This window comes from Coregonus clupeaformis, chromosome 24, assembly GCF_020615455.1.
Source record: "Coregonus clupeaformis isolate EN_2021a chromosome 24, ASM2061545v1, whole genome shotgun sequence".
Classification (NCBI taxonomy): Eukaryota; Metazoa; Chordata; class Actinopteri; order Salmoniformes; family Salmonidae; genus Coregonus; species Coregonus clupeaformis.
Genome location: NC_059215.1, coordinates 23,675,771 through 23,703,596, shown reverse-complemented (window position 1 = coordinate 23,703,596; position 27,826 = coordinate 23,675,771). Strand labels below are relative to the sequence as shown.

The 27,826-nt window shown below is 43.1% G+C and overlaps 1 protein-coding gene across 4 annotated transcripts in view; it reads left to right on the top strand.

Moving 5' to 3' along the window:
• The first annotated feature begins 2,464 nt into the window (after window positions 1-2,464).
• The window catches only part of LOC121538431 (anoctamin-7), a 38,892-nt gene continuing 13,530 nt past the window's right edge, over window positions 2,465-27,826 (top strand). For 3 of the 4 annotated variants that reach the window (XM_041846422.2, XM_041846420.2, XM_041846423.1), the window contains exons 1-20: window positions 2,503-2,975; window positions 3,521-3,659; window positions 3,957-4,156; window positions 4,373-4,480; window positions 5,316-5,452; window positions 5,617-5,674; window positions 8,189-8,299; window positions 13,380-13,545; window positions 13,898-13,988; window positions 18,718-18,814; window positions 19,011-19,154; window positions 20,039-20,176; window positions 20,509-20,607; window positions 20,795-20,897; window positions 21,254-21,365; window positions 21,600-21,654; window positions 21,813-21,910; window positions 26,541-26,677; window positions 27,120-27,325; window positions 27,531-27,667. In XM_041846422.2, coding sequence (XP_041702356.1) covers window positions 2,823-2,975; window positions 3,521-3,659; window positions 3,957-4,156; window positions 4,373-4,480; window positions 5,316-5,452; window positions 5,617-5,674; window positions 8,189-8,299; window positions 13,380-13,545; window positions 13,898-13,988; window positions 18,718-18,814; window positions 19,011-19,154; window positions 20,039-20,176; window positions 20,509-20,607; window positions 20,795-20,897; window positions 21,254-21,365; window positions 21,600-21,654; window positions 21,813-21,910; window positions 26,541-26,677; window positions 27,120-27,325; window positions 27,531-27,667 — 2,489 coding nt within the window. In that variant the 5' untranslated portion in view covers window positions 2,503-2,822. Of the gene's footprint in view, window positions 2,976-3,520; window positions 3,660-3,956; window positions 4,157-4,372; window positions 4,481-5,315; window positions 5,453-5,616; window positions 5,675-8,188; window positions 8,300-13,379; window positions 13,546-13,897; window positions 13,989-18,717; window positions 18,815-19,010; window positions 19,155-20,038; window positions 20,177-20,508; window positions 20,608-20,794; window positions 20,898-21,253; window positions 21,366-21,599; window positions 21,655-21,812; window positions 21,911-26,540; window positions 26,678-27,119; window positions 27,326-27,530; window positions 27,668-27,826 lie in introns of all 4 variants that reach the window. The other variant, XM_041846421.2, reaches the window with a different exon arrangement.

Below are 27,826 nucleotides of genomic sequence, written 5' to 3'. Positions count from 1 at the left end.
GAATCTATCATTGTCGTGGAAATCGAAGAGAAGGAAGAACCATTCACCGTTAGGGGAACTAAAAACAATGGCTTGGTGACAGGTGATGATGGAACACTCACGGAGCGGCGATGGGAGTCATACCGCCTAGATAGGGAGCCGCCAGGAGATCTGTGGTCCGTGGTGGTGTAGGGGGTGCTGCCCACCTCCATGGGTGAGGACTTGGAGGCAGGGTGGCTTCCATAGCTCAGATGGGGTGAGCGTCGAGGCTCCGGGAGGTGTTGGGAACGCCGTCGGTCTCTCAACATGTCGTAAAGACGAATGGACATGGCGATGAGGGTATCAAGGTCCATCTCGTTGTCCCGACATGCGAGTTCCGTCGTGATGTCCTCCCGTAAGCCTCTCCTGAAGGCCGTGCGCAGAGCACGCTCATTCCAGACAGAAGACGCCGCCACCGTGCAAAAGCTCAGGGCGTACTCGAACGCGACCCCCTCTCCCTGTTGTAGCCGGAGGAGACGCTCACCCCCATCATTTCCCTCCGTGGGATGATCGAACACCGCCCTGAACCGAGCGAGGAAGGTGGAGTAGGGAAGCACCGCGGCCTCACCTCCTTCCCAGACTGCTGAGGCCCAATCCAGCGCCTTTCCCTTCAGTAGCGAAATCACCAGCACTATCCTGGCTTGGTCCGATGGAGATGCCCCATGCTGACGCGCCAGATACAGTGAAACCTGTAGCAGGAAGCCTTTACATTTCGTCGTTTTCCCATCATAGCGCTACGTCAGGGCGATGGGTCCCTCAGACGTTGGTGATAGCACGGGAGGAGGTGGACTGGGTGCACTCGCTGCTCCCTGAGGTAACCGGAGCGATGGTCAGTTTATGCAGCGTTTGGAGCACTTCCTGCATGGCGGTGTTCAGCTGTGCAATCTGCTGTTGGTGCTGGTCGAGGCGCTGGGAAACTCCAGGAGGATTACCTGCTGCATCCATCTTCGTGATTGGTGTGTGATTCTGTGACGAGTACTGTGGATACGAAGAGGCAGGACACAGATGCAGGAATCAACAATGTAAAGGTTTACTTAACACTGAGCAAGAGAACAACAAAGAGAGAGTAAACGACATGACACTAACAATCACCCACAACACAACACTGAACAGTCCAGGGCTATATAGGGGTGGTGATGAGATGATGAAGTGCAGGTGCGCTGGAGGTGATTAGGGTACGTTGGGTTTCCATTCCAGTGTTGCCGAGGTGGTGCACTCAGACCGGTGGCTCAGTAGACCGGCAAATCAGAGCGCCGGAGGGGAGCAACAGGAGGAGACGTGACAGTCATGCTGGGGACACAACTTCTCCAGCTGCAGCTCCTTGACCACCACACCCACCAGAGTGTGCTTATGTAACAGAGGGACATCTTGAGACTGGCAGTAGGACAACTTAAACTCCCGACAGGCCCTGACAGCCTTTGCCTTCCTCCTGGATCCTAGAAGAGTAAACATGTCACACACCACGTCTTCAGGCCCGGCGTACGGATACCCAAGAGGGCTATCGAGTAGAGTCATCTTCCTTAGCTTCTCCACCATCTTTTCCAGCATTAAGTTCTTCGTCAGTGTGGGGCGCCTGTTGAACGTCTCCCGGCAGTAGGGGCAGCAGGAAACCTCAGTGCTGCTGCTTCCACTCTCATCCCAGCATTTGCTGATGCAGTCGGTGCAGAAGTTGTGTCCACTTGGATGAGTTGTAGGGTCTGTCAGGCTGATGTCTTCCCTTTTCCATGGCTTAGAGGCAATTATGTCAGAGTGAATAAAAAATTATAAATACTGTGGTTTATAACAACGGTTCAGCAAAAAGTTTAGCAACTGTAACGTTACCTTTCAGGAAGTGCAGCAACATTCAGGACTCATAAATCATGAACCAGTTTGAGACTTACTGGAAACAAGTAGCTTCTTCTGACACGAGAATGCAGAATAATGCATGAGAATGCAGTTGCACTGTGTATGCTTTGGCTAGTTTCCTCAATCTTGGCTGGTGGTTGGTGTCATGGTAACTACTTACTGTATAAAATATGACCTCATTGTTTTTTAATGAGCACGAAGGATCTGTCTTTCCTCGTCTGTTGTAAAAGCAGGAGTCCCAGCGTGAGTGGAACATACACTGACACTGTCTCCCCCTCTCCCGCTCTGTGTTGGACCCCAGGAAGATTAGCTGATGTTATGGCGTCAGCTAACGGGGATCCTAATAAAATTCTAAATTCAATTAAGACTGGGGCAGTACACTCCGACAGGAAGATTGGATAAGTCCCTTCCCCTCTCATATGCCCTACATCCATCACCACCCCTAAGATAATGCTGGTCGTCTCCCTTAGTGGGTGTTATATTATTTATTGGCATGGGGGCATGTGCATGTTTCCTCTGCTGCCTCTTTGCTGGGAGGATTACGGTATCCCACTCTGTTCGGCTCTCTCCCTGTGGAGAGGAGGAGCTAGAGGAATGCAGAGAGCGAGAGAGGCAGAGATTACTGCAGATCCACCCGTTCTTCTCTCCCATTCCCAGCCCCCTCTCCACTGAGGTAGAAGTATCATCCTTTCCCCCCTCCACTCCTCTATCTCTTGCTGGAATACCGTATCCATTCTTCCTCTTCATTTTGATCAGATTTGATTCATTTGAATGATGAACCTGCATGAGAACATTGCATGAATACCAGAGTTTATGAGTGTATATATACGGTACATGTGACATACAGTTTGCATGTTTTTGCATGTATGTTGTGTTCTGTGGTTTTCTAAGCAGACTGACTGTCTACAGACAGACTGACTACAGATTGACACACAGAGACCCTCCCCGTCTTCTTCACCATGCTGAGGAAGGGCTCGGAGTTGCTCCTGGCCACAGGAGGTGACAGGGAGGTGCTGCTGTATCTGGACTACGCGACGGGCAATCGGGGCGAACCCCAAACCACCGACAGCTATGGGAGTCTGCAGAACGGGGGCTTCATCCCACCTAGATATGTAAGTATCCCACACTCCCTCCCTGATTTGGTCTCATCCTATTGCTTCTCTGATGATGACTTACCTAGAATGTTGAATGTTGCAGTGCATCTTAAGCATCTTGAATGGGGGTTAGTGCTGACTTCAAGCTTTCTCCTCATAGTTGTATTGATGTCAATATGATCTGAAAAATCATTTTCACTAAAAGCAGTGTTTTCATTTTGACTAGAATATTATTTTATGGCGATGAAATCTAAAATCAATATTGCCAATATAAGCTTTTGTGCTGTTGCCTGTTGCAGTAGCTACAGATCATTCTAAATCAAAGTCAAATGTTATTTGTCTAATACAACTGGTGTAGACTTTACCGTGAAATGCTTGATTAAGAGCCCTTCCCAGCGATGCAGAGTTAAAAAATAATAATACAAATAAAATAGTAACACAAGAGGACACAATAGTTAGATTTCACTACTATGTCATTACAGCCATTTTCCAGTCCTATTTGTTTATCTGCTATGTAAATGGTCTTTATATTGATATACATTATATAACGGAAATATTTTCAGCTTTCAGCTGCAGCGGCTGCTTCAGACGATAATGACGATGATGATGATGACCCCGTCTATATGCACTGCGATAAAATGAGTAGACGACCGGCACAACCCCTAGGGGGGAACTACTTTAGAGATGGAAGAACCAAAATAGGTGCTTTTAGGCTTTCTGTATATCTATACAGTATTACATTTTACTTTAAGTTGCTTTGACTTGAATGTTTCCACCCCAGCACTAACACACCTTTTTTCAAATAATGAAATAATTATGGTTTTCACTTTGGACCTTCATCATTTGAATCAGGTGTGTTAGTGCAGGGCTGGAATAAAAGCCTGCACACCCAGTAGCTTTCCACGAACAGAGTGGCAGATCCCTGGTAACAGACAGTATAAAGAACAAGCCACCAATCAAACTCTAACCTGTGGCTTTGTCTGACTGATCCTGAATCAGACTTTGTTCTAGTATGGGAGGTGAAACGGAGAAAGCATCGCTCCAGAGGGAGGGGCCGATCTGAGACCAGCGGTCCGGGGGAGGTCGGAGCAGGGCCAGAGGAGGGGAGCAGCAGGTCTGAGCGGAGAAAGGCTCAGCTGGCTCGATGGAGGGACAAGTTCACCCAAAACCTGCAGAATGCCGGCCTGCTGCTGGAAAAGGTAATATAATATACACTACTAACTCACCTAGCTCCACAATACTTAGTGGTTGGATCTAGTGTTTCTACTTTCCCACTAACAATCGTTCCTTCTTAATGCTAAAGCTCTGTTGACAGTCTTACTGGTCGATCTAATAATGCTTATATGCGGCAGCACACTGTACCATATAATTCATAATTTTATGAATGTTCTGTAATGATTGATGTTTGGCACTAGGAGGAGACAGCGAGCGAGAAAAAAACCATCCATTATCTGAAACTGAGCGCCCCCTGGGATGTGTTGGTGTATTACGCAGAGGAGCTAATTCTAAGAGCACCGCTACAGGTCAGTGCTAATTACTACTTTATGACAGTGCAAAATACAGTAGTGCAAAATACGGTAAACCCGATACTATGGTGTGGAGTGTTACATGCTGACCACACCGCTCGCGTTGCAAATTAAATGTACACATATATGTTATTCAATCATTGCACCCATTCTGTTCGCGCGCATCAACGAGTGTCTGCGTAGCCAGGCGCTAAAATAGAACTTGGTTCTATTCGTGACACTTGATGCTCTGCAAGTCCAGCCTCTCCCATCTCCTCATTGGTTTTTAGGAGCATATACCCACGTGGGTGATTGAAAGATGATCCACACTCTAGTCCAGTGTGTGGTGGTAATGCACCTTAAAGTTGGTTGCCAACCAACTTTATTTTTTTTATTTCACCTTTATTTAACCAGGTAAGCCAGTTGAGAACAAGTTCTCATTTACAACTGTGACCTGGCCAAGATAAAGCAAAGCATAAAGTCCAAAGAAGAAGAAGAAGCCAAGAGGAGGAGAGATTACTAGAAACAAACTCGGTTTACCCTTTTATCTGTAGATTAATTGTCGGAGTAGAGGACCTTGTGCATTTCAGGTAAATTAACAACCGAATGTTTATATCCCAGGACAAATTAGCTAGCAACAGCAAGCTAGCTAGCTAAATTGCCATAAATGTTTAATGCTTTTCGACCTGTCCCCAAATTAATATAGTTGGTTCAGAGTTCGTTTTGATATTTCAACCTGCGTGTCCTGATCGTGTCTGGTGTGGGTGGACATAATTAACATGCGCGCGATGGCGGACGCATGCACACGAGCGGTCTGGTCAGCATGTTACAGAATGTTGTTTTTGTGTCGCAGGCTCAACCAAACCCAGACTTCAACACGTCTGACCGGATCCTTCAGAAACTATACATTCCCAACATCATGGCGGAGTCCTTGCCCAACAGGCCACTGGACTACTACACTTGTGCCTTTCGCAAGTCAAAGATGGAGAAGTGAGTCCCTACATCGATCTCGGAAACTTCCTGATATCAGTTTTGATTGCGTATCCTCAACATTTAGTTGAGCCACATTGTGTCCTGACCCTTATAAAAGACTCTGTTACTGTACATGTGTAAATAACTACAGGTTTAACCTTGCTCTGTTGGTCACTTCTCAGGTTCCTCAGCTGTGAGAACCATGACACCTACTTTACTAACACACAGAGACACCGTATAGTGAGTGCATCCATTTACTTTCTGCATCTTTACCCATTTGTTGGATAACGATGGATGTACACCAGGAATAGATGGACATACTGTATATAGGCCTACCTACAGTACCAGTCAGAAGTTTGGGCACACCTACTCATTCAAGGGTTTTTCTTTATTTGTACTATTTTCTACATTGTAGAATAATAGTGAAGACATCAAAACTATGAAATAACACATATGGAATCATGTAGTAACCAATAAAGTGTTAAACAAATCAAAATATATTTTATATTTGAGATTCTTCAAAGTAGTCACCCTTTGCCTTGATGACAGCTTTGCACACTCTTGGCATTCTCTCAAACAGCTTCATGAAGTAGTCACCTGGAATGCTTTTCCAACAGTCTTGAAGGAGGTCCCACATATGCTGAGCACTTGTTGGCTGCTTTTCCTTCACTCTGCGGTCCAACTAATCCCAAACCATCTCAATTGGGTTAAGGTCGGGTGATTGTGGAGGCCAGGTCATCTGATGCAGCACTCCATCACTCTCCCTCTTGGTCAAATAGCCCTTACACAGCCTGGAGGTGTGTTGGGTCATTGTCCCGTTGAAAACCAAATGATAGTCCCACTAAGCCCAAACCAGATGCGATGGCGTATCGCTGCAGAATGCTGTGGTAGCCATGCTGGTTAAGTGTGCCTTGAATTCTAAATAAATCACAGACAGTGTCACCAGCAAAGCACCCCCACCATCACACCTCCTCCTCCATGCTTCACGGTGGGAACCACACATGCGGAGATCATCGGTTCACCTACTCTGTGTCTCACAAAGACACGGCGGTTGGAACCAAAAATCTCTAATCTGGACTCATTAGACCAAAGGACAGATTTCCACCGGTCTAAAGTTCTTTGCTCGTGTTTCTTGGCCCAAGCAAGTCTCTTCTTCTTATTGGTGTCCTTTAGTAGTGGTTTCTTTGCAGCAATTCGACCATGAAGGCCTGATTTACGTAGTCTCCTCTGAACAGTTAATGTTGAGATGTGTCTGTTACTTGAACTCTGTGAAGCATTTATTCGGGCTGCAATCTGAGGTGCAGTTAATTGCCGATTTCTGAGGCTGGTAACTCTAATGAACTTATCCTCTGCAGCAGAGGTAACTCTGTGTTTTCCTTTCCTGTGGCAATCCTCATGAGAGCCAGTTTCATCATAGCGCTTGATGGTTTTTGCGACTGCACTTGAAGAAACTTTCAAAGTTCTTAACATTTTCCGGATTGACTGACCTTCATGTCTTAAACCTCTACAGGATCGGTGTCCCTATACCGGAACAGTTGCTGCTCAATATGCGATATGTGACTAGAATGGCGTTGTAAACAACAGCCAACTTTCCGGGACATAGACATGTCTTATATGGGCAGAAAGCTTAAATTCTTGTTAATCTAACTGCAGTGTCCAATTTACAGTAGCGATTACCCCCGGCCATCTAGATGTGTGAAGGTTAGTGTATTTTCTGTAGGGAAGCTAATGATCCATCATGTATGACATTCCTGGAAGTGTGTAAACAAAAATTAAATATTACCATAGGATTTTTGTCTGTTCTCTATAGTTATGTACTTGAAAAGGTATAAATTGACCAATTCGCAACATTTGGGAAAACTCCTGGCAGACTTGATAAAAAATATTGTGTAGTGATGTAATCCTTCGCTGGATCAGTCTGAAACTTTGCACACACGATGATGCCATCTAAATTTCTACATCACTCTCTGGCCTTTCTCTTGCAATTCAAAGCTGATGCAACAAAAAAATAAATAGAAAACACGTTTTTTTGTTTGTATTATCTTTTATGTGTCTAATGTGTTATATTCTCCTACATTCATTTCACATTTCCACAAACTTTAAAGTGTTTCCTTTCAAATGATACCAATAATATGCATATCCTTGCTTCAGGTCCTGAGCTACAGGCAGTTAGATTTGGGTATGTCATTTTAGGCGATAATTGAAAAAAAATAGTAAGTTAAAGTAATGATGGACTGTCGTTTCTCTTTGCTTATTTGAGCTGTTCTTGCCATAATATGGACTTGGTCTTTTACCAAATAGGGCTATCTTCTGTATACCAACCCTACCTTGTCACAGCACAACTGATTGGCTCAAACGCATTAAGAATAAAGAAATTCCACAAATTAACTTTTAACAAGGCACACCTGTTAATTGAAATGCATTCCAGGTGACTACTTCATGAAGCTGGTTGAGAGAATGCCAAGAGTGTGCAAAGCTGTCATCAAGGCAAAGGGTGGCTACTTTGAAGAATCTCAAATATAAAATATATTTTGATTTGTTTAACACTTGTTTGGTTACTACATGATTCCATATGTGTTATTTCATAGTTTTGATGGCTTCACTATTATTCTACAATGTAGAAATAGTAAAAAAAAAAAAAAAACTGGAATGAGTAGGTGTGTCCAAACTTTTGACTGGTACTGTATATATGGTCAGAAATGCTTTACTTCAGACTATGTCATTCTCATATGGTCAATTGGCTGTCCATGGCAGGTGTATGAGATTCTGGCGAGGACGGTGTACGGCAAGAGGAAGAGAGCGGAGGTTGGCGTGGCTCGACTGCTCAATGAGCGGGCATACACTGCAGCATTTCCCTTGCATGAGGTCAGACACATTCTAAATGTACCGCCAGTAGGGCAGACCCCATTAGTCGACTGGTCGATTGTTTGGTCAATAGGCTGTTGGTCGACTGAGATTTCTTTAGTCGAGCAGTCGCAATTTGTATATTTTTTTCATGGTGCACAAGACACCTGTCTGATTCGCGCCTGTCTCAGTGAACTAATCCATTGCGGAGGCCACGGAGATGGCACAGTCCATCACTCTAAGACATGTGATACTGAAATTGTATTAGTTATATTATGTAAAAATAATGGTATAACAAATTAGCTTTCTCCCGTGTTGGATACGGTCGATGTCCGCGGTTCTGAAACATAATCTTCAGTGCGCCGTAGAATTGGCCCCTTTCCCTATGTTGCTATGTGCCTAATAGCAAAGTTAACCAGCATATTGGGATTGAGAACAATGTGGCGGAGGCAGCAGCAGCAGAGATGAGGAAACAACCCTTGCCTTAGCCTAATTGTCTAAGAAAATTGAGGAGAGAGGAAACCCCAATTTAATTAGGTCTATAATCAATAGCCTAACTGTTAAATGTGTCTGGCTTTATAAATCATCCATATATATCTACAGAAATAAGACAGATCTTGCTTCTGTTGCCTGTTTGAATGCTTGTTTAATAGCCTACTGATTCCGTGAGCACCAAGCCTCATGCAACGGCAAAATGTCGGATAAAGGAACTTTTAGTCTTTGCTATGCTGTAATAAAGGCTTTACAATACTTTATGTTAGAACAGACTGGTATTACTTATAATTTATTTAGTGTTGTTTACATTGTTCCAAACAGGCAGAATTGGTTGTTGTTGTAATCTAACAGCACTTGTTTGTCACACATAATATGCACACAGCTCTCGCTACTATACCCTCCTTTTTCTTGATCTCCTTCTTATTGTTATTATTACAATTATTATAATAATAAGTCATGTTATCATTAGTAGGCTTTGTATAGTAGGATTGTATAACCACCATCGAGCTGTAGGCCTAAGAGTGTGTCCTGTTTAGTCTTAATACCGTAACTTACTTAAGCCTATATTTCAATATATAAGCTACTGTATCAATCATTCATTCGTTCATGCCATCACGCAGCATACGAGACATTCATGCTTTGAAATGCAATCAAGCATTTTAGTATAAAAATTTAATAACAAAGGGAGCTTTGAATAATTAGCCTAACCAACAAATAATTAAACCTTAATTCACAATTCACAAACAGTTTTTAGTCTGCTGTAATAAAGGCTTTATATATATATATATTCCGTTAGAACAGACTCTCTGGTACACTTACAGTGGGGGAAAAAAGTATTTAGTCAGCCACCAATTGTGCAAGTTCTCCCACTTAAAAAGATGAGAGAGGCCTGTAATTTTCATCATAAGTACACGTCAACTATGACAGACAAATTGAGAAAACAAAATCCAGAAAATCACATTGTAGGATTTTTAATGAATTTATTTGCAAATTATGGTGGAAAATAAGTATTTGGTCACCTACAAACAAGCAAGATTTCTGGCTCTCACAGACCTGTAACTTCTTCTTTAAGAGGCTCCTCTGTCCTCCACTCGTTACCTGTATTAATGGCACCTGTTTGAACTTGTTATCAGTATAAAAGACACCTGTCCACAACCTCAAACAGTCACACTCCAAACTCCACTATGGCCAAGACCAAAGAGCTGTCAAAGGACACCAAAAACAAAATTGTAGACCTGCACTAGGCTGGGAAGACTGAATCTGCAATAGGTAAGCAGCTTGGTTTGAAGAAATCAACTGTGGGAGCAATTATTAGGAAATGGAAGACATACAAGACCACTGATAATCTCCCCTCGATCTGGGGATCCACGCAAGATCTCACCCCGCGTGCGGTCAAAATGATCACAAGAACGGTGAGCAAAAATCCCAGAACCACACGGGGGGACCTAGTGAATGACCTGCAGAGAGCTGGGACCAAAGTAACAAAGCCTACCATCAGTAACACACTACGCCGCCAGGGACTCAAATCCTGCAGTGCAAGACGTGTTAAGCCAGTACATGTCCAGGCCCGTCTGAAGTTTGCTAGAGTGCATTTGGATGATCCAGAAGAGGATTGGGAGAATGACATATGGTCAGATGAAACCAAAATATAGCTTTTTGGTAAAAACTCAACTCGTCGTGTTTGGAGGACAAAGAATGCTGAGTTGCATCCAAAGAACACCATACCTACTGTGAACCATGGGGGTAGAAACATCATGCTTTGGGGCTGTTTTTCTGCAAAGGGACCAGGACGACTGATCCGTGTAAAGTAAAGAATGAATGGGGCAATGTATCGTGAGATTTTGAGTGAAAACCTCCTTCCATCAGCAAGGGCATTGAAGATGAAACGTGGCTGGGTCTTTCAGCATGACAATGATCCCAAACACACCGCCCGGGCAACGAAGGAGTGGCTTCGTAAGAAGCATTTCAAGGTCCTGGAGTGGCCTAGCCAGTCTCCAGATCTCAACCCCATAGAAAATCTTTGGAGGGAGTTGAAAGTCCGTGTTGCCCAGCGACAGCCCCAAAACATCAATGCTCTAGAGGAGATCTGCATGGAGGAATGGGCCAAAATACCAGCAACAGTGTGTGAAAACCTTGTGAAGACTTACAGAAAACGTTTGACCTGTGTCATTGCCAACAAAGGGTATATAACAAAGTATTGAGAAACTTTTGTTATTGACCAAATACTTATTTTCCACCATAATTTGCAAATAAATTCATTAAAAATCCTACAATGTGATTTTCAGGAATTTATTTTCTCATTTTGTCTGTCATAGTTGACATGTACCTATGATGAAAATTACAGGCCTCTCTCATCTTTTTAAGTGGGAGAACTTGCACAATTGGTGGCTGACTAAATACTTTTTAACCCCACTGTATTTATTTAGTGTTGTTTACACTGTTCCAAATGGTCAGAAAAAATTATATTGTAAAGTTAGAGCAACTGTTTGGCACATAATACTCACGCAACGCAACACAACGCTCCTATACCCTTATTTTTCTTGATCTCCAGTAGTTTCCACAACTAAGTCATATGTCTTCCACAGATCTGACTTCCCCTTTCCCTCCTGAGCAACCAGCGAACATTCGCCCATTTCAAGTTTATTTTTTGCGTCCTTCGCATCCATTTTGCTGTCACGTGCTACTGTGTTCGGAATTTGTTATAACCAATTTATTGATATGATTATGATAGGCTATAGGTCAGGCCCTATTGGTCACATGCATGCAATGCTTACATGTTTCACGTAAAGAGAGCAAGGGTTGAGGGAATAGGGAATGTTTTTCCTAAATAAATTAGGGATTTCGGTAACTGAACTTTTCAGTCAGAAACAAGTAAGATACTAAATGGCTGAAATGATGTTGCAGCTCCAGCACGGACAATGCAATAAACACTTGCTATGCTGTGGTGCCTTTTCGCTGCAGTAGGGAGGAGAGCGAGACAACTCTTTCTTGAGTCATTTGTGTGTCTTCATTATTTAACCAAACAGTGTGCTTAAACCATCAGACAAGCTCAGTGCATATGTAGTTGATTTTATTTAAACACATAGGGTGTGTCTGTCTATATACACTACCGGTCAAAAGTTTTAGAACACCTACTCATTCAAGGGTTTTTCTTTATTTTTACAATTATTGTAGAATAATAGTGAAGACATCAAAACTATGAAATAACACATATGGAATCATCTAGTAACCCAAAAAGTGTTAAACAAATCAAAATATATTTAATATTTGAGATTTCTCAAGGTGCATGTTGTTAAGACACAAACGGTAGGCAATTAAGGTCACAGTTATGAAAACTTAGGACACTAAAGAGGCCTTTCTACTGACTCTGAAAAACACCAAAAGAAAGATGCCCAGGGTCCCTGCTCATCTGCGTGAACATGCCTTAGGCATGCTGCAAGGAGGCATGAGGACTGCAGATGTGGCCAGGGCAATATATTGCAATGTCCGTACTGTGAGACGCCTAAGACAGCGCTACAGGGAGACAGCTGATCGTCCTTGCAGTGGCAGACCACGTGTAACAACACCTGCACAGGATCGGTACATCCGAACATCACACCTGCAGGACAGGTACAGGATGGCAACAACAACTGCCCGAGTTACACCAGGAACGCACAATCCCTCCATCAGTGCTCAGACTGTCCACAATAGGCTGAGAGAGGCTGGACTGAGGGCTTGTAGGCCTGTTGTAATGCAGGTCCTCACCAGACATCACCGGCAACAACGTTGCCTATGGGCACAAACCCACCGTCGCTGGACCAGACCGGACTGGCAAAAAGTCCTCTTCACTGACGAGTCGCAGTTTTGTCTCACAAGGGGTGATAGTCGGATTCGCGTTTATCGTCGAAGGAATGAGCGTTACACTGAGGCCTGTACTCTGGAGCGGGATCGATTTGGAGGTGGAGGGTCCATCATGGTCTGGGGCGGTGTGTCACAGCATCATCGGACTGAGCTTGTTGTCATTGCAGGCAATCTCAACGCTGTGCGTTACAGGGAAGACATCCTCCTCCCTCATGTGGTACCCTTCCTGCAGGCTCATTCTGACATGACCCTCCAGCATGACAATGCCACCAGCCATAATGCTCGTTGTGTGCGTGATTTCCTGCAAGACAGGAATGTCAGTGTTCTGCCATGGCCAGCGAAGATCCCGAATCTCAATCCCATTGAGCATGTCTGGGACCTGTTGGATCGGAGGGTCAGGGCCATTCCCCCCAGAAATGTCTGGGAACGTACAGGTGCCTTGGTGGAAGAGTGGGGTAACATCTCACAGCAAGAACTGGAAAATCTGGTGCAGTCCAAGAGGAGCAGATGCACTGCAGGACTTAATGCAGCTGGTGGCCACACCAGATACTGACTGTTACTTTTGACCCCCCCCCCCCCACTTTGTTCAGGGACACATTATTCAATTTATGTTAGTCACATGTCTGTGGAACTTGTTCAGTTTGTCTCAGTTGTTGAATCTGGTTATGTTCATACAAATATTTACACATGTTAAGTTTGCTGAAAATAAATGCAGTGAGAGGACGTTTCTTTTTTTGCTGAGTTTACATGTGTGTGTGTTTGTCAGGGCCCCTTTGAGCTGCCAGAGCATGAGGTGCATCCAGATGAGCTGAACCAGAGGCAGGTCTTGTTCCAGTATTGGGCCCGCTGGTCTAAATGGTACAAGTACCAGCCACTGGACCACATCAGAGAATACTTTGGAGAGAAAATAGCCCTTTACTTTGCCTGGCTGGGTAAGCAGGATTCCTCATATAGTAAATCTGATACAGTACCATTATTTTGTTCTGTAATGCTTTTATGGTTATACTTTGGGGGGGGGGGGGTTATGAAACTGAACACATATCAGAAAAATCAGAGATTTAGAGGCAAGCATCATACTTAAGAAGACTTAGATGAAAGAGATATCAATATCTTTTCACTCTTATACCATGTCCATTTTTGTTAAGATATGTAGTCAATTTACCACAACAGTACAGTTTTGTGAGTACATTTACCACAACAGTACAGTTTTGTGAGTAACCCCCATTGTACTGTATGACATAGAGAGGTGTTGAGGAGGTTTTTGTCTCTCTGGTCCTCCTGTAGGGTTCTACACAGCCTGGCTGCTCCCTGCGGCGGTGGTGGGGGCCTTTGTCTTTGTGTCAGGAGTCATGTCCATGGGGACCAACACTCCTGCGTGAGTCCTGAAACTCCTTCACTTACAATGCTTTTCTAACATATTCATTCCTTTGGCTGTAATCAAGGTTCATGGTTTGGAAACTGTACAGAATAGAGCTCAGATTATAAATCATCTTTACTATGAATAGAGGCAAAAGGATAGATCAAATGTTGTAACAGTATAATTACAGTATAATTTGTGCAACAGAGTGGCCTAGTGTAAGGCACAGTCTGGGGTTCTGCAAATGTCACGCAGGCTGCCTGTACCAGTCTTCAGACATAATGCATGACCCACAAGAGTCCTCTTCAGTGTACTCATGCAGCACTTAGTCTGTTGCATTGCTTCACTGTGCTGTATGTGTGTGTGTGTGTGTGTGTGTGTGTGTGTGTGTGTGTGTGTTGCACATTTTACTATACTTGTGAGTACCAGAAGTCCTCACAAGAATATTAAACCAACTAAAATTCAGAGAAGTGAGGACATTTTGCCGGTCCTCAATAAAAAAAAAGAGGCTATTTTAGGGGTTAGCGTTAAGGTTAGAATTAGGATTAGGAGTTAGATTTAGGGTTAGGATTAGGGGTTAAGGTTAGGGTTAAATTTAGGGTTATGGGTTAGGGAAAATAGGATTTTGAATGGGAATCAATTGTTGGTCCCCAAAAAGTCCTCACAAGTATAGTAAGACGTGTGTGTGTGTGTGTAGTCAGTGTTTCCTGTATCTCAAATGTGTTTCCATGGCAACTGCTGACCATTGCTTCCTCGGGCACCAGTGTTTGATGGCTTGGTGGTGAATTACAGAAGATTTACATGAAGATAGAGTGAACATGGAGAAAGTGAGACTAAAGATGCTATAATAGAGAGAAGGAAGAATACCATTGATCCTCTTACAGGCCCAAGGACATTAGTGTAATTCCTCCTGTTCATTGTGGATTAGTGCTATCAATCACTGTACTGTATACAAGCCAGAGAGCTTTAGTCTCTGGTAATGTACTGTGTAGCAGGAAATCAAGTGATAATAATCTTTGCATTACATGCAAATGCAGACTGGGGTTGTGTCTGAAATTGCACTCTAATCACTATAGTGCACTACTTAATACTTAACTAGTGCACTACAGATGTCGGATCTTAACTTGATCAGGATCAGGTTTTCATCAAGGATCTCTCGGTACTTTGCTCCGTTCATCTTTCCCTCAATCCTGACTAGTCTACCAGTCCCTGCCGCTGAAAAACATCCCCACAGCATGATGCTACCACTACCATGCTTCACCGTAGGGATGGTGCCAGGTTTCCTCCAGACGTGACGCTTGGCATTCAGGCCAAAGAGTTCAATCAGCCACTGAGGTAACCAATAATGTATTCTGCCTATTGCTTGCCTTCAACATATAATAAAACGATTGATCTAAAAAAACTGATTTTCCCTAACGAAAAATACATATACCCCCTACAAATATGTCCATTTATTATAATCCACATAAGAATTCACACGAGATGTGCTGTAGTTTGCACGTAGCCTACATAATGTTCAAATCAAATCAAATCAAATTTTATTTTTCACATACACGTGTTTAGCAGATGTTATAGCGGGTGTAGCGAAATGCTTGTGCTTCTAGCTCCGACAGTGCAGTAATATCTAACAAGTAATATCTAACAATTTCACAACATATACCTAAAACACACAAAACTAGTAAGGAATGGGATTTAAGAATATATACATATATGGACAAGCAATGACAGAGCGGCATGGACTAAAATACAGGGAATATTATAGAATAGAATGCAGTATATACATATGAGATGAGTAGTGCAAGATATATAAACATTATTAAAGTGACTAGTGTTCCATTTCTTAAAGTGGCCAGTGATTTCAATAGGCAGCAGCAGCCTCTAATGTGCTAGTGATGGCTATTTAACAGTCTGATGGCCTTGAGATAAAAGCTGTTTTTCATTCTCTCGGTCCCAGCTTTGATGCACCTGTACTGACCTCGCCTTCTGGATGATAGCGGGGTGAACAGGCAGTGGCTCGGGTGGTTGATGTCCTTGATGATCTTTTTGGCCTTCCTGTGACATCGGGTGCTGTATGTGTCTTGGAGGACAGGTAGTTTGCCCCCGGTAATGCGTTCGGCAGACCGCACCACCCTCTGGAGAGCCCTGCGGTTGCGGGCGGTGCAGTTGCCGTACCAGGCAGTGATAGAGCCCGACAGGATGCTCTCAATTGTGCATCTGTAAAAGTTTGTGAGGGTTTTAGGTGCTAAGCCGAATTTCTTCAGCCTCCTGAGGTTGAAGAGGCTCTGTTGCGCCTTCTTCACCACACTGTCTGCGTGGGTGGACCATTTCAGTTCGTCGGTGATGTGTACGCCAAGGAACTTGAAGCTTTCCACCCTCTCCACTGCGGTCCCGTCGATGAGGATAGGGGGTGCACCCTCTGCTGTTTCCTGAAGTCCACGATCATCTCCTTTGTTTTGTTAATGTTGAGTGAGAGGTTATTTTCCTGGCACCACACTCCCAGAGTCCTCACCTCCTTCCTCCCTGTAGGCCGGTCTCGTCATTGTTGGTAATCAAGCCTACTACTGTTGTGTCGTCTGCGAACTTGATGATTGAGTTGGAGGCGTGCTTGGCCACGCAGTCATGGGTGAACAGGGAGTACAGGAGGGGACTGAGCATGCACCCTTGTGGGGCCCCAGTGTTGAGGATCAGCGAAGTGGAGATGTTGTTTCCTACCTTCACCACCTGGGGGCGGCCCCTCAGGAAATCCAGGACCCAGTTGCACAGGGCGGGGTTCAGACCCAGGGCCTCGAGCTTAATGATGAGCTTGGAGGGTACTATGGTATTGAATGCTGAGCTATAGTCAATGAACAACATTCTTACATAGGTATTCCTCTTGTCCAGATGGGATAGGGCAGTGTGCAGTGTGATGGCGATTGCATCGTCTGTGGATCTATTGGGGCGGTAAGCAAATTGGAGTGGGTCTAGGGTGACAGGTAAGGTAGAGGTGATATGATCCTTGACTAGTCTCTCAAAGCACTTCATGATGACAGAGGTGAGTGCTACAGGGCGATAGTCATTTAGTTCAGATACCTTTGCTTTCTTGGGTACAGGAACAATGGTGTCCATCTTGAAGCATCTGGGAACAGCAGACTGGGAAAGGGAGAGATTGAATATGTCCGAAAACACACCAGCCAGCTGGTCTGCGCATGCTCTGAGGACGTGGCTAGGGATGTTTTTATATTATTTCCAGAAGCTACCCTGAACATATCCCAGTATGCGTGATCAAAACAATCTTGAAGCGTGGATTCCGATTGGTCAGACCAGCGTTGAATAGTCCTTAGCACGGGTACTTCCTGTATGAGTTTCTGCCTATAGGAAGGGAGAAGCAAAATGGAGTCGTGGTCAGATTTGCCGAAAGGAGGGCGGGGAAGGGCCTTATAACCATCCCGGAAGTTCGAATAGCAATGGTTGAGGATTATGGCAGCGCGAGTACAACAGTCGATAGGGCGGCAGGTAGCTTAGGGGTTAAGAGCGTAGTGCCAGTAACCGAAAGGTCGCTGGTTCTAATCCCCCAGCCGACTAGGTGAAAAATCTGTCGATGTGCCCTTGAGCAAGGTGCTTAACCCTAATTGCTTCTGTAAGTCGCTCTGGATAAGAGCGTCTGCAAAAATGACAAAAAATGTTTTTTAAAATGTTGATAGAACTTCGGCAGCCTAGTCCTCAAATTTGCTTTGTTAAAATCCCTGGCTACAATAAATGCAGCCTCAGGATATGTGGTTTCCAGTTTGCATAAGGCCAGTGAAGTTCTTTGAGGGCCGTCGAGGTATCGGCTTGAGGGGGGATATACACGGCCGTGACTATATCCGAAGAAAATTATCTTGGGAGATAATACGGTCGGCATTTGATTGTGAGAAATTCTAGGTCGGGTGAACAGAAGGACTCGAGTTCCTGTATGTTACTACAATTACACCATGAGTCGTTAATCATGAAACACACACCTCCGCCCTTCTGCTTCCCGGAGAGATATTTATTCCTGTCTGCGCGATGAACTGAGAACCCCTCTGGCTGGACCGATGTTTCCGTGAAGCAGAGTATGTTACATGCCTTGATGTCTCTCTGGAAATAAATCCTTGCTCGTAGTTCATCGACCTTGTTAACCAAAGATTGAACATTAGAGAGTAATATACTCGGAAGCGGTGGGTGGTGTGCTCGCCTCCTAAGTCGAACCAGCAGGCCGCTCCGAGTGCCTCTCCACCGCCGGCGATGTTTTGGGTCAGCCGCTGGAATCAGTTCAGTTGCCCTGGGGAGAGCAAACAAAGGATCTGCTTCAGGAAAGTCGTATTCCTGGTCGTAATGCTGGTGAGTTACCGCCGCTCTGATATCCAATAGTTTTTCCCGTCTGTATGTAATGATGCAAAACACTTTCTGAGCTAATAATGTAAAAAAATTGTACATAAAAAAACAAAATACTGCAAAGTTTCCTAAGAGCTAGTCGCGAGGCCGCCATCTTCGTATGCGCCAGGTTAACAATGTAGGTACGGTACTGCATTGGATACAAACACTGCTTCCAGCTGCCCCCTGGCATCGATTCTAAATATTTCTTCAGGTATTAAAATCCTCCTGCTTCAGGATTATTTACCTCCTGCGACGAAAGGGGTCAAATTAAGATCCAACATCTGTATATATGAAATAGGGTGCCATTTCGGACACAGACTGGACTAAAAGTAGTGAAGTCTGTGTCTGTGATTGTGTGTCTGGCTGTCCACAGCAAGGAGATCTGTAATAGTGGGGCCAGCTACCTGATGTGTCCTCTCTGTAAGACCTGCAAGCCCTGGAACATGTCTGATATCTGCCCCATGGCTAAGGTATTGTATGCTGGACATTTACAGTAACAAGGGGATGACTGTTTGATGTGCTTATTGAAATCTTTTCAGGATACATAAATCCACCACTATGCCAAATGTGTTGCTTTTATCACAATAATGAACAATCATTATGGATAGCTTAGCCGTCCCACTATAATGAATCCATAGATGACAGGCCCATGTTGTGTGTTGGCAGGTGGGCTACCTGTTTGACCACCCCGGGACAGTCTTCTTCAGTGTGTTCATGTCCTTTTGGTCTGTCACCTTCCTGGAGTACTGGAAACGCAAAATGGCCACCCTGGCTCACCACTGGGACTGCATGGACTTCCAGGAGGAAGAGGTCTGGATAATAGCCAATTCATTAAAAGATTTTCATTCATTTCAATTTATATACTTTCATAATTCTGTGATATGTGTTACTGTACATACTATAAAAACAGAGAATCAACAAAACTGTTGAGCCTCATTTCACATGATTGGTCACATATTTGTAAAGTAACCCAGTTCTTGAAAAAGGGCACATCTTTATCCAGTTTTACTGTAGTATAGTTCACAGATATGGAGACTGCTTGTTAACATATGCAGTGATGGAAAAAGTACCCAATTGTCATACTTAAGTAAAAGTAAAAATACCTTAATAGAAAATGACTCAAGTAAAAGTGAAAGTCACCCAGTAAAATACTATACTGAACAAATACAGTACCAGTCAAAAGTTTGGACACACCTACTCATTCCAGGGTTTTTCATTATTTTTACTATTTTCTACATTGTAATAAATAACCCATATGGAAACATGTAGTAACCAAAAAAGTGTTAAACAAATCAAAATATATTTTATATTTGAGATTCTTCAAAGTAGCCCCCCTTTGCCTTGATGACAGCTTTGCACACTTACAAATGAAGCATTTGTGTTTGGTGAGTCTGCCAGATCAGAGATAGTAGGGATGACCAGGGATGTTGTCTTGAATTGGACACATTTTCTGTCCTGCTAAGCATTGTAAATGTAACGAGTACTTTTGTGTGTCAGGGAAAATGTATGGAGTAAAAAGTACATTATTTCCTTTAGGAATGTAGTGGAGTAAAAGTAAAAGTTGGCAAAAATATAAATAGTAAAGTAAAGTACAGATACCCCAAAAAACTACTTAAGTACTTTAAAGTATTTTTCCTTAAGTACTTTACACCACTGAACATATGTCCCCCATTGGTGCGTGTGTGTGTATCTAGGAGCGTCCGCGGCCTGAGTTTGCGGCCATGGCTCCTTCTATAGAGCACAACCCAGTGACGGGAGTGAAAGAGCCCTACTTCCCAAAGAAGGCCCGGCTGTCCCGCATGCTCACTGGCTCCATGGTCATCATCATCATGGTAAGACTGAGTTTTACTCTCTTCGTGTCCTTTGCTCTATGGTTATTGACGTGTTTGAGTACGCCAGGGGTAGCCGGGTCCCAGATCTGTCACTGACATGACAATAATAATAATTTATTCAACTTATATAGCGCTTTTCAAAGAATCTCAAAGCGCTTCAATGACTAAAGGAGTTGGCAAAACGTCATACCCTACTGATGAGGAAAAGGCCAGGAAAGGATGCCATTTTAGTTTACTGTATTTGAGACACGAGTGTGTAAATAAGGTGTATTTGGACTAATATTCATTTTATTCTCCTCACTCCTCTTTCCTCTGTCTACCCCTGTCCCCAGCTGTGTGTGGTGATGATTTTCCTGGTGACAGTGATCATGTACCGTGGGATAGTGAGTGTGATGATGTACCGCACAGGCAGCGTTGTGCTGCGCACTCAGGTACAGTACAATACACTGTGCTCTGATGAATAAAGCTGCTGACACTGGATCAGAATACCCTTCAAAACACCTGATAATGGCTGACATCCTGCATTTAGCTAATGCTAACAGATGCTGTACATTAGCTCGGATTGATACATTAGCTTGGATACATTAGCTTAGATTTTATGTGTGTGTGTTCCCTCAGGCAGGGAACATTGCTAATATCTCCAGCAGTATGGTGAATCTGGCCCTGATTCTGCTGATGGGGCAGGTCTATACTGCGTTGGCACTGCAGCTCACTAAATGGGGTAAGAACACGGCCCTCAGCCACCTCTCCCTCTGCCTCAGTCAATACACTTCCACCTAATACATCTACCCACAGGGAAATCCACTTCCTTGGAATTAGATTAAGGGTCTGCATCAATCACAGTGGCCTAAAATAAAAAAAACATTGTCTATCAGATAAGTGTGAAGACTATTTAAGTATTAAGTAGTATATTGAAAGTGGTAGTGTCATTACAGTACAGTATATGCAAATGGGTTCCTGTAAAGTGCATTTAATGTATAATCTTACCCTCAAAGGTTTTTCTCTTACTTTCATGGATTCATATTTGTTTAAAGATTTGTTATTGTTTGATTTGATTGTTTTGGGATGTTTGGACAGAGATGCACAGAACACAGACCCAGTACGAAGATGCGTTTACCTTCAAGGTGTTTGTGTTCCAGTTTGTCAACTTCTACTCCTCTCCCTTCTATGTGGCATTCTTCAAGGGAAGGTGAGAATGGAAGGTAGTGTTTATTGTTGGATGATGCAGCTGGTATAGTCCCCTGTAGCTCAGTTGATAGAGCATGGCACTTGCAACGCCAGGGTTGTGGGTTCGTTTCCCACGGGGGGCCAGTATGAAAATGTATGCATTCACTAACTGTAAGTCACTCTGGATAAGAGTGTCTGCTAAATAATGTAAATGTAATGTATCTGACTGGTTTGAAAACCCTATTCTATTTGGCAGGTTTGTGGGTTATCCTGGACACTATGGTACCTTGCTTGGCATGAGAAACGAAGATGTAAGTTTTCAGAAATTACAACCCATTTTGCATACCAAGAGCTATGTTCTCATACAGACCTTTTCATGTTACCTGATGTAAGTGTGTACCAGTATATTGATGTTGTGCATTTCTGTGTGTGTCTCTGCTTTGTGTGTGTGTGTGTGTGTGTGTTTCAGTGTGGTCCAGGGGGTTGTCTCATTGAACTGGCTGAGCAGCTCTTCATCATCATGGTGGGGAAACAGCTCATCAGCAATGTTCAGGAGTTTGTCATCCCGTATGTTTCATTCCTGACTCTCCTACTTCTAACTCTGGGGCGAATCCTAACTTCCACTTAAAGATGCACTATGCAGAAATCGCTTAATAATTCTATTAATTTCAGTTTATGTGACAAAACAATCAAGTATAGGGTAGAGAATCAAAAATGTTGTATTTTCAGCTGTTTGAAGCTGGTGTACAAAACTGAAAGTAAAAGATGCAAAAACGGGAAGCATAGAAATAGTACACATATAACAGATCAACCGCTTCTTAGACTTGCATTCAATGAAAATGACATTGAAATGATTTCTATGTGAATTTGGTCAAGTCACCCAAAAAGTTACATATTGCAGCTTTAAGTCTAATTTTCTCTTAGTCTACCATTGACATCAATGCATGACTAAGTGAACATTTGGAAGTTATGATTATGTCATCCTTTGTCTCACTTTTTTGGCATGAAAGTACTATTTATTTGGCAGCACGATCTGCTTTGCTTTAGCCAACCCTTCTGTTGTCCATATACAGTCGTGGTCAAAAGTTTTGAGAATGACACAAATACTAATTTTCACAAAGTCTGCTGCCTCAGTTTTGATTATGGCAATTTGCATATACTCCAGAATGTCATGAAGAGTGATCAGATGAATTGCAATTAATTGCAAAGTCCCTCTTTGCCATGAAAATGAACTTAATCCCAAAAAAAACATTTCCACTGCATTTCAGCCCTGCCACAAAAGGACCAGCTGCCATCATGTCAGTGATTCTCTCGTTAACACAGGTGAGAGTGTTGACGAGGACAAGGCTGGAGATCACTCTGTCATGCTGATTGAGTTAGAATAACAGACTGGAAGCTTTAAAAGGAGGGTGGTGCTTGAAATCATTGTTCTTCCTCTGTTAACCATGGTTACCTGCAAGGAAACACGTGCCGTCATCAATGCTTTGCGCAAAAAGGGCTTCACAGGCAAGGATATTGCTGCTAGTAAGATCGCACCTAAATCAACCATTTATCGGATCATCAAGAACTTCAAGGAGAGAGGTTCAATTGTTGTGAAGAAGGCGTCAGGGCGCCCAAGAAAGTCCAGCAAGCGCCAGGACCGTCTCCTAAATTTTATTCAGCTGTGGGATCGGGGCACCACCAGTGCAGAGCTTGCTCAGGAATGGCAGCAGGCAGGAGTGAGTGCATCTGCACGCACAGTGAGGCGAAGACTTTTGGAGGATGGCCTGGTGTCAAGAAGGGCAGCAAAGAAGCCACTTCTCTCCAGGAAAAACATCAGGGACAGACTGATATTCTGCAAAAGGTACAGGGATTGGACTGCTGACGACTGGGGTAAAGTCATTTTCTCTGATTAATTCCCTTAACAATTGTTTGGGGCATCTGGAAAACACCTTGTCCGGAGAAGACAAGGTGAGCGCTACCATCAGTCCTGTGTCATTCCAACAGTAAAACATCCTGAGACCATTCATGTGTGGGGTTGCTTCTCAGCCAAGAGAGTGGGCTCACTCACAATTTTGCCTAAGAACACAGCCAAGAATAAAGAATGGTACCAACACATCCTCCGAGAGCAACTTCTCCCAACCATCCAAGAACAGTTTGGTGACGACCAATGCCTTTTCCAGCATGATGGAGCACCTTGCCATAAGGCAAAAGTGATAACTAAGTGGCTCGGGGAACAAAACATCGACATTTTGGGTCCATGGCCAGGAAACTCCCCAGAACTTGTGGTCAATCTTCAAGAGGCGGGTGGACAAACAGAACCCCACCAATTCTGACAAACTCCAAGCATTGATCATGCAAGAATGGGCTGCCATCAGTCAGGATGTGGCCCAGAAGTTAATTGACAATATGCCAGGGCGGATTGCAGAGGTCTTGAAAAAGAAGGGTCAACACTGCAAATATTGACTCTTTGCATAAACGTAATGTAATTGTCAATAAAAGCATTTGACACTTATGGAATGCTTGTAATTATACTTCAGTATACCATAATAACATCTGACAAAAATATCTCATAACACTGAAGCAGCAAACTTTGTGAAGACCAATACTTGTGTAATACTCAAAACCTTTGACCACGACCAGTGCCTTCAGAAAGTATTCACACACCTTGACTTTTTCCACATTAAGTTATGTTACAGCCTGAATTTAAAATTGATTAAATGTAGATTATTTTGTCACTGGCCCACACACAATACCCCATAATGTCAAAGTGGAATTATGTTGTTAGACATTTTTACAAATTAATTCAAAATGAAAAGCTGAACTGTCTTGAGTCAATAAGTATTCAACCCCTTTGTTATGGCAAGCCTAAATAAGTTCATGAGTAAACATTTGCTTAACAAGTCACATAATAAGTTGCATGAACTCACTCTGTGTGGAATAATAGTGTTTAACATGATTTTTGAATGCCTACTGTTAGGTCTGAACAAATAGAGTAAAAACTCAAACGGACGACTAGAAAAAGCTAAAACCAAGTCTATTCAACCCACTAGGTGCTTTAGCTGCAGACACACATACAAGTCACACAAGCATATATTTATACTTTTCCGACTAGGCGGAGTCACCTCCTTATATGACTAGGATAAACAATCTGTCTGTGTTGCTAGGCAAGAACACTGAGTCTGTTCCTCTCATTGGTATTGTGTGTGTGTGGACTATAGTTAAAGGGTCATTGTAGCGGGCCTCTCTGGCCCCCCTCCCAGAGGTTTCTTCTCTCTTCAACTGTTGACCTTATCTCGAGTTAAGTTCCACATCCCTCCTGGTACTAATTTCACCAAAACTGGCCTGCCTTATCAGGAACTGACTAGATTGTTGCTCTTTACCTCCTTCCTTAGGAATGTAATATTCAACAATAACATGTTTTGGAATATTGCCTCTCGTCTCACTCAGTAACTTTCCATACACAAAGTTCCTATTCACCCATGTAATGTAATCAATAAGTTCTAATATGTATATTTCAAGTTAGAATCCAACACTACCTAATCTCTGTACCCCACACATACAATTATCTGTAAGGTCCCTCAGTTGAGCAGTGAATTTCAAACACAGATTAAACCACAAAATCCAGGGAGGTTTTCCAATGCCTTGCAAAGAAGGGCACCTATTGGTAGATGGGTAAAAAAAAAAATTAAGTTATTAATTACACTTTGGATGGTGTATCAATACACCCAGTCACTACAAAGATACAGGCGTCATTCCTAACTCCGTTGCCGGAGAGGAAGCAAACCGCTCAGGGATTTCACCATGAGGCCAATTGTGACTTTAAAACAGTTACATAGTTTAATGGCTGTGATAGGAGAAAACTGAGGATGGATCAACATTGTAGTTACTTCACAATACTAACCTAATTGACAGAGTGAAAAGAAGGAAGCCTGTACAGAATACAAATATTCCAAAACATGTATCCTGTTTGCAACAAGGCAGTAAAGTAATACTGCAAAAAATGTGGCAAAGCAATTAATGTTTTTTCCTGAATACAAAGTGTTATGTTTGGGGCAAATCCAATACAACACATTACTGAGTACCACTCTCCATATGTTTAAGCATAATGGTGGATGCAGCATGTTATGGGAATGCTTGTAATCATTAAGGACTGGGGAGTTTTTCAGGATAAAAAAGAAACGTAATGGAGCTAAGCACAGGCAAAATCCTAGAGGAAAACATGGTTCAGTCTGCTTTCCACCAGACACTGGGAGATGAATTCACCATTCAGCAAGACAATAACCTAAAATACAAGGCCAAATCTACACTGGAGTTGCTTACCAAGAAGACAGTGAATGTTCTTGAGTGGCCGAGTTACAGTTTTGAGTTAAATCTGGTTGAAAATCTATGGCAAGACCTGAAAATGGTTGTCTAGCAGTGATCAACTTTGACAGAGCTTGAAGACTTTTTTTAAAGAATAATGGGCAAATGTTTCACAATCCAGGTGTGGAAAGCTCTTAGAGACGTACCCAGAAAGACTCACAGCTGTAATCCCTGCCAAAGGGGATTCTAACATGTATTGACTCAGGGGGTTGAATACTTACTGTACCTAATCAAGATACAGTATATTAGTGTTATTTTAAAAAAATTATACAAATGTTGAATCTTTTGTCTACTTTGACATTAGAGTATTTTGTGTAGATCGTTGACAAAAAATGACAATTAAATCCATTTTAATCCCACTTTGTAACACAACAAAATGTGGAAAAACTCAAGTGGTGTGAATACTTTCTGAAGGCACTGTAGCATGACTGGTAGAGCACGGCGCTTGTAACGCCAAGGTAGTGGGTTCGATCCCCGGGACCACCCATACACAAAAATGTATGCACGCACGACTGTAAGTCGCTTTGGATAAAAGCGTCTGCTAAATGGCATATTATTTTATTATTTACAATGAAGAGTTGTCTTAAGCACAAAGAGATGTGTCTAGTAGTGTTTGCCTCAGATTTTTTTTTCTAGCGTGTGAGAGTCTGCATGGTTTCTGTATAATGATAGGAACTCTGTGTGGGTGGTACAGTGTGGCTTTAGTATACTGTACTGCAGTATTGGCCCAGCCAGCAAAGGAGCTATGGTGGGAGTGCTGTAGGTGCTGAGAAATGCTCTCTCTATTTGCATTGTTCTACACCCCTCCTTGCTCATTCTCTCCTCTCTTCTCCTCCTGTCCTCCTCTCCTTAGTAAGGTGAAGGCGTGGCAACAGAAGAGGGCGCTGAATAAGGTGCGGGGAACGAAGGCTTGCCAGGAGCCTCGGCGGTGGGAGGAGGACTATCAGCTGGTGGAGTGTGAGGGCCTGTTTGAGGAGTACCTGGAGATCGGTAAGACAACAACAACACTCTGAGAGTTAGCAGTAGGAGTCATTTTCCGACCCGAAATAGATTCCTTATGGATTCAGTGGATTTGTACTTATTTCTGTTGCATACAAGCAATACAATCTTTGAAGGCTAAAAGTGAAATTAATTACATAAAGTGTTATAAAAGTTAACAAATCCATCAAGTTAATAGAACTCAAAACTACACAAACAAAGAACAAACCCAAATTGGGTTGATTACATAAAAATTAGTAAATCTTGCTATCAATATTTCATGACTTTTTTGTTCTTACAAGTGGATATTGTTGATGTATTGTGAATGCATTACTTTGTCTTATATTATCATAATAATAAAGAACAATCTCTCCCCTGTCTACTCCCCCCACCCTTATCCCCCAACTTCCTCAGTAGGGTTGCTAACGTATGACCTTCTCAATCCGTCCCACAGTGCTCCAGTTTGGCTTCATCACAATCTTTGTGGCAGCGTTCCCTCTGGCGCCGCTCTTCGCCCTACTCAACAACTGGGCCGAGGTGCGCCTGGACGCCCACAAGTTTGTGTGTGAGTACCGGCGGCCTGTGGCCGAGCGCGCCCAGAACATCGGCGTGTGGTTTAACATCCTGGAGGCCCTGTCGCACCTGTCCGTCATCGTCAACGTGAGTCGCACAGTGATGACCTCATCATTACCCGTGTGCTGTATTCTTTTAAATTCAAAAATCTGATCAACTTTTATTTTGTAATGTCACTTTAAGCAGTATATTAAAATGATTCCAATATTATTATGTAGAGTTTTTATCATTTGTGTTCATTTTAATTTACTGTACCATAAAATACTTTTGTATATCAATCTACCCCTTTCAGGCTTTCTTGATCGCCTTCACGTCGGATTTCTTACCACGACTGCTCTACCAGTACAAGTTTGACAACGATCTGAACGGATATGTTAATTTCACTCTGGCCTATGCTCCTCCCAGCTACACCAGCCATCCCATGTGCAGGTAATTGTGATCATAAATACACACTGGAACACAATATAGTGGATACAGTATAGCTGTTGTACAAACTTAAAGGCATAGTTCAGTGAAATAACATGTTTAGATATGTGATTCCATAGCTTGGCAGCAGTCTATGGAAAAGGAGTGACTGCAATCCACACT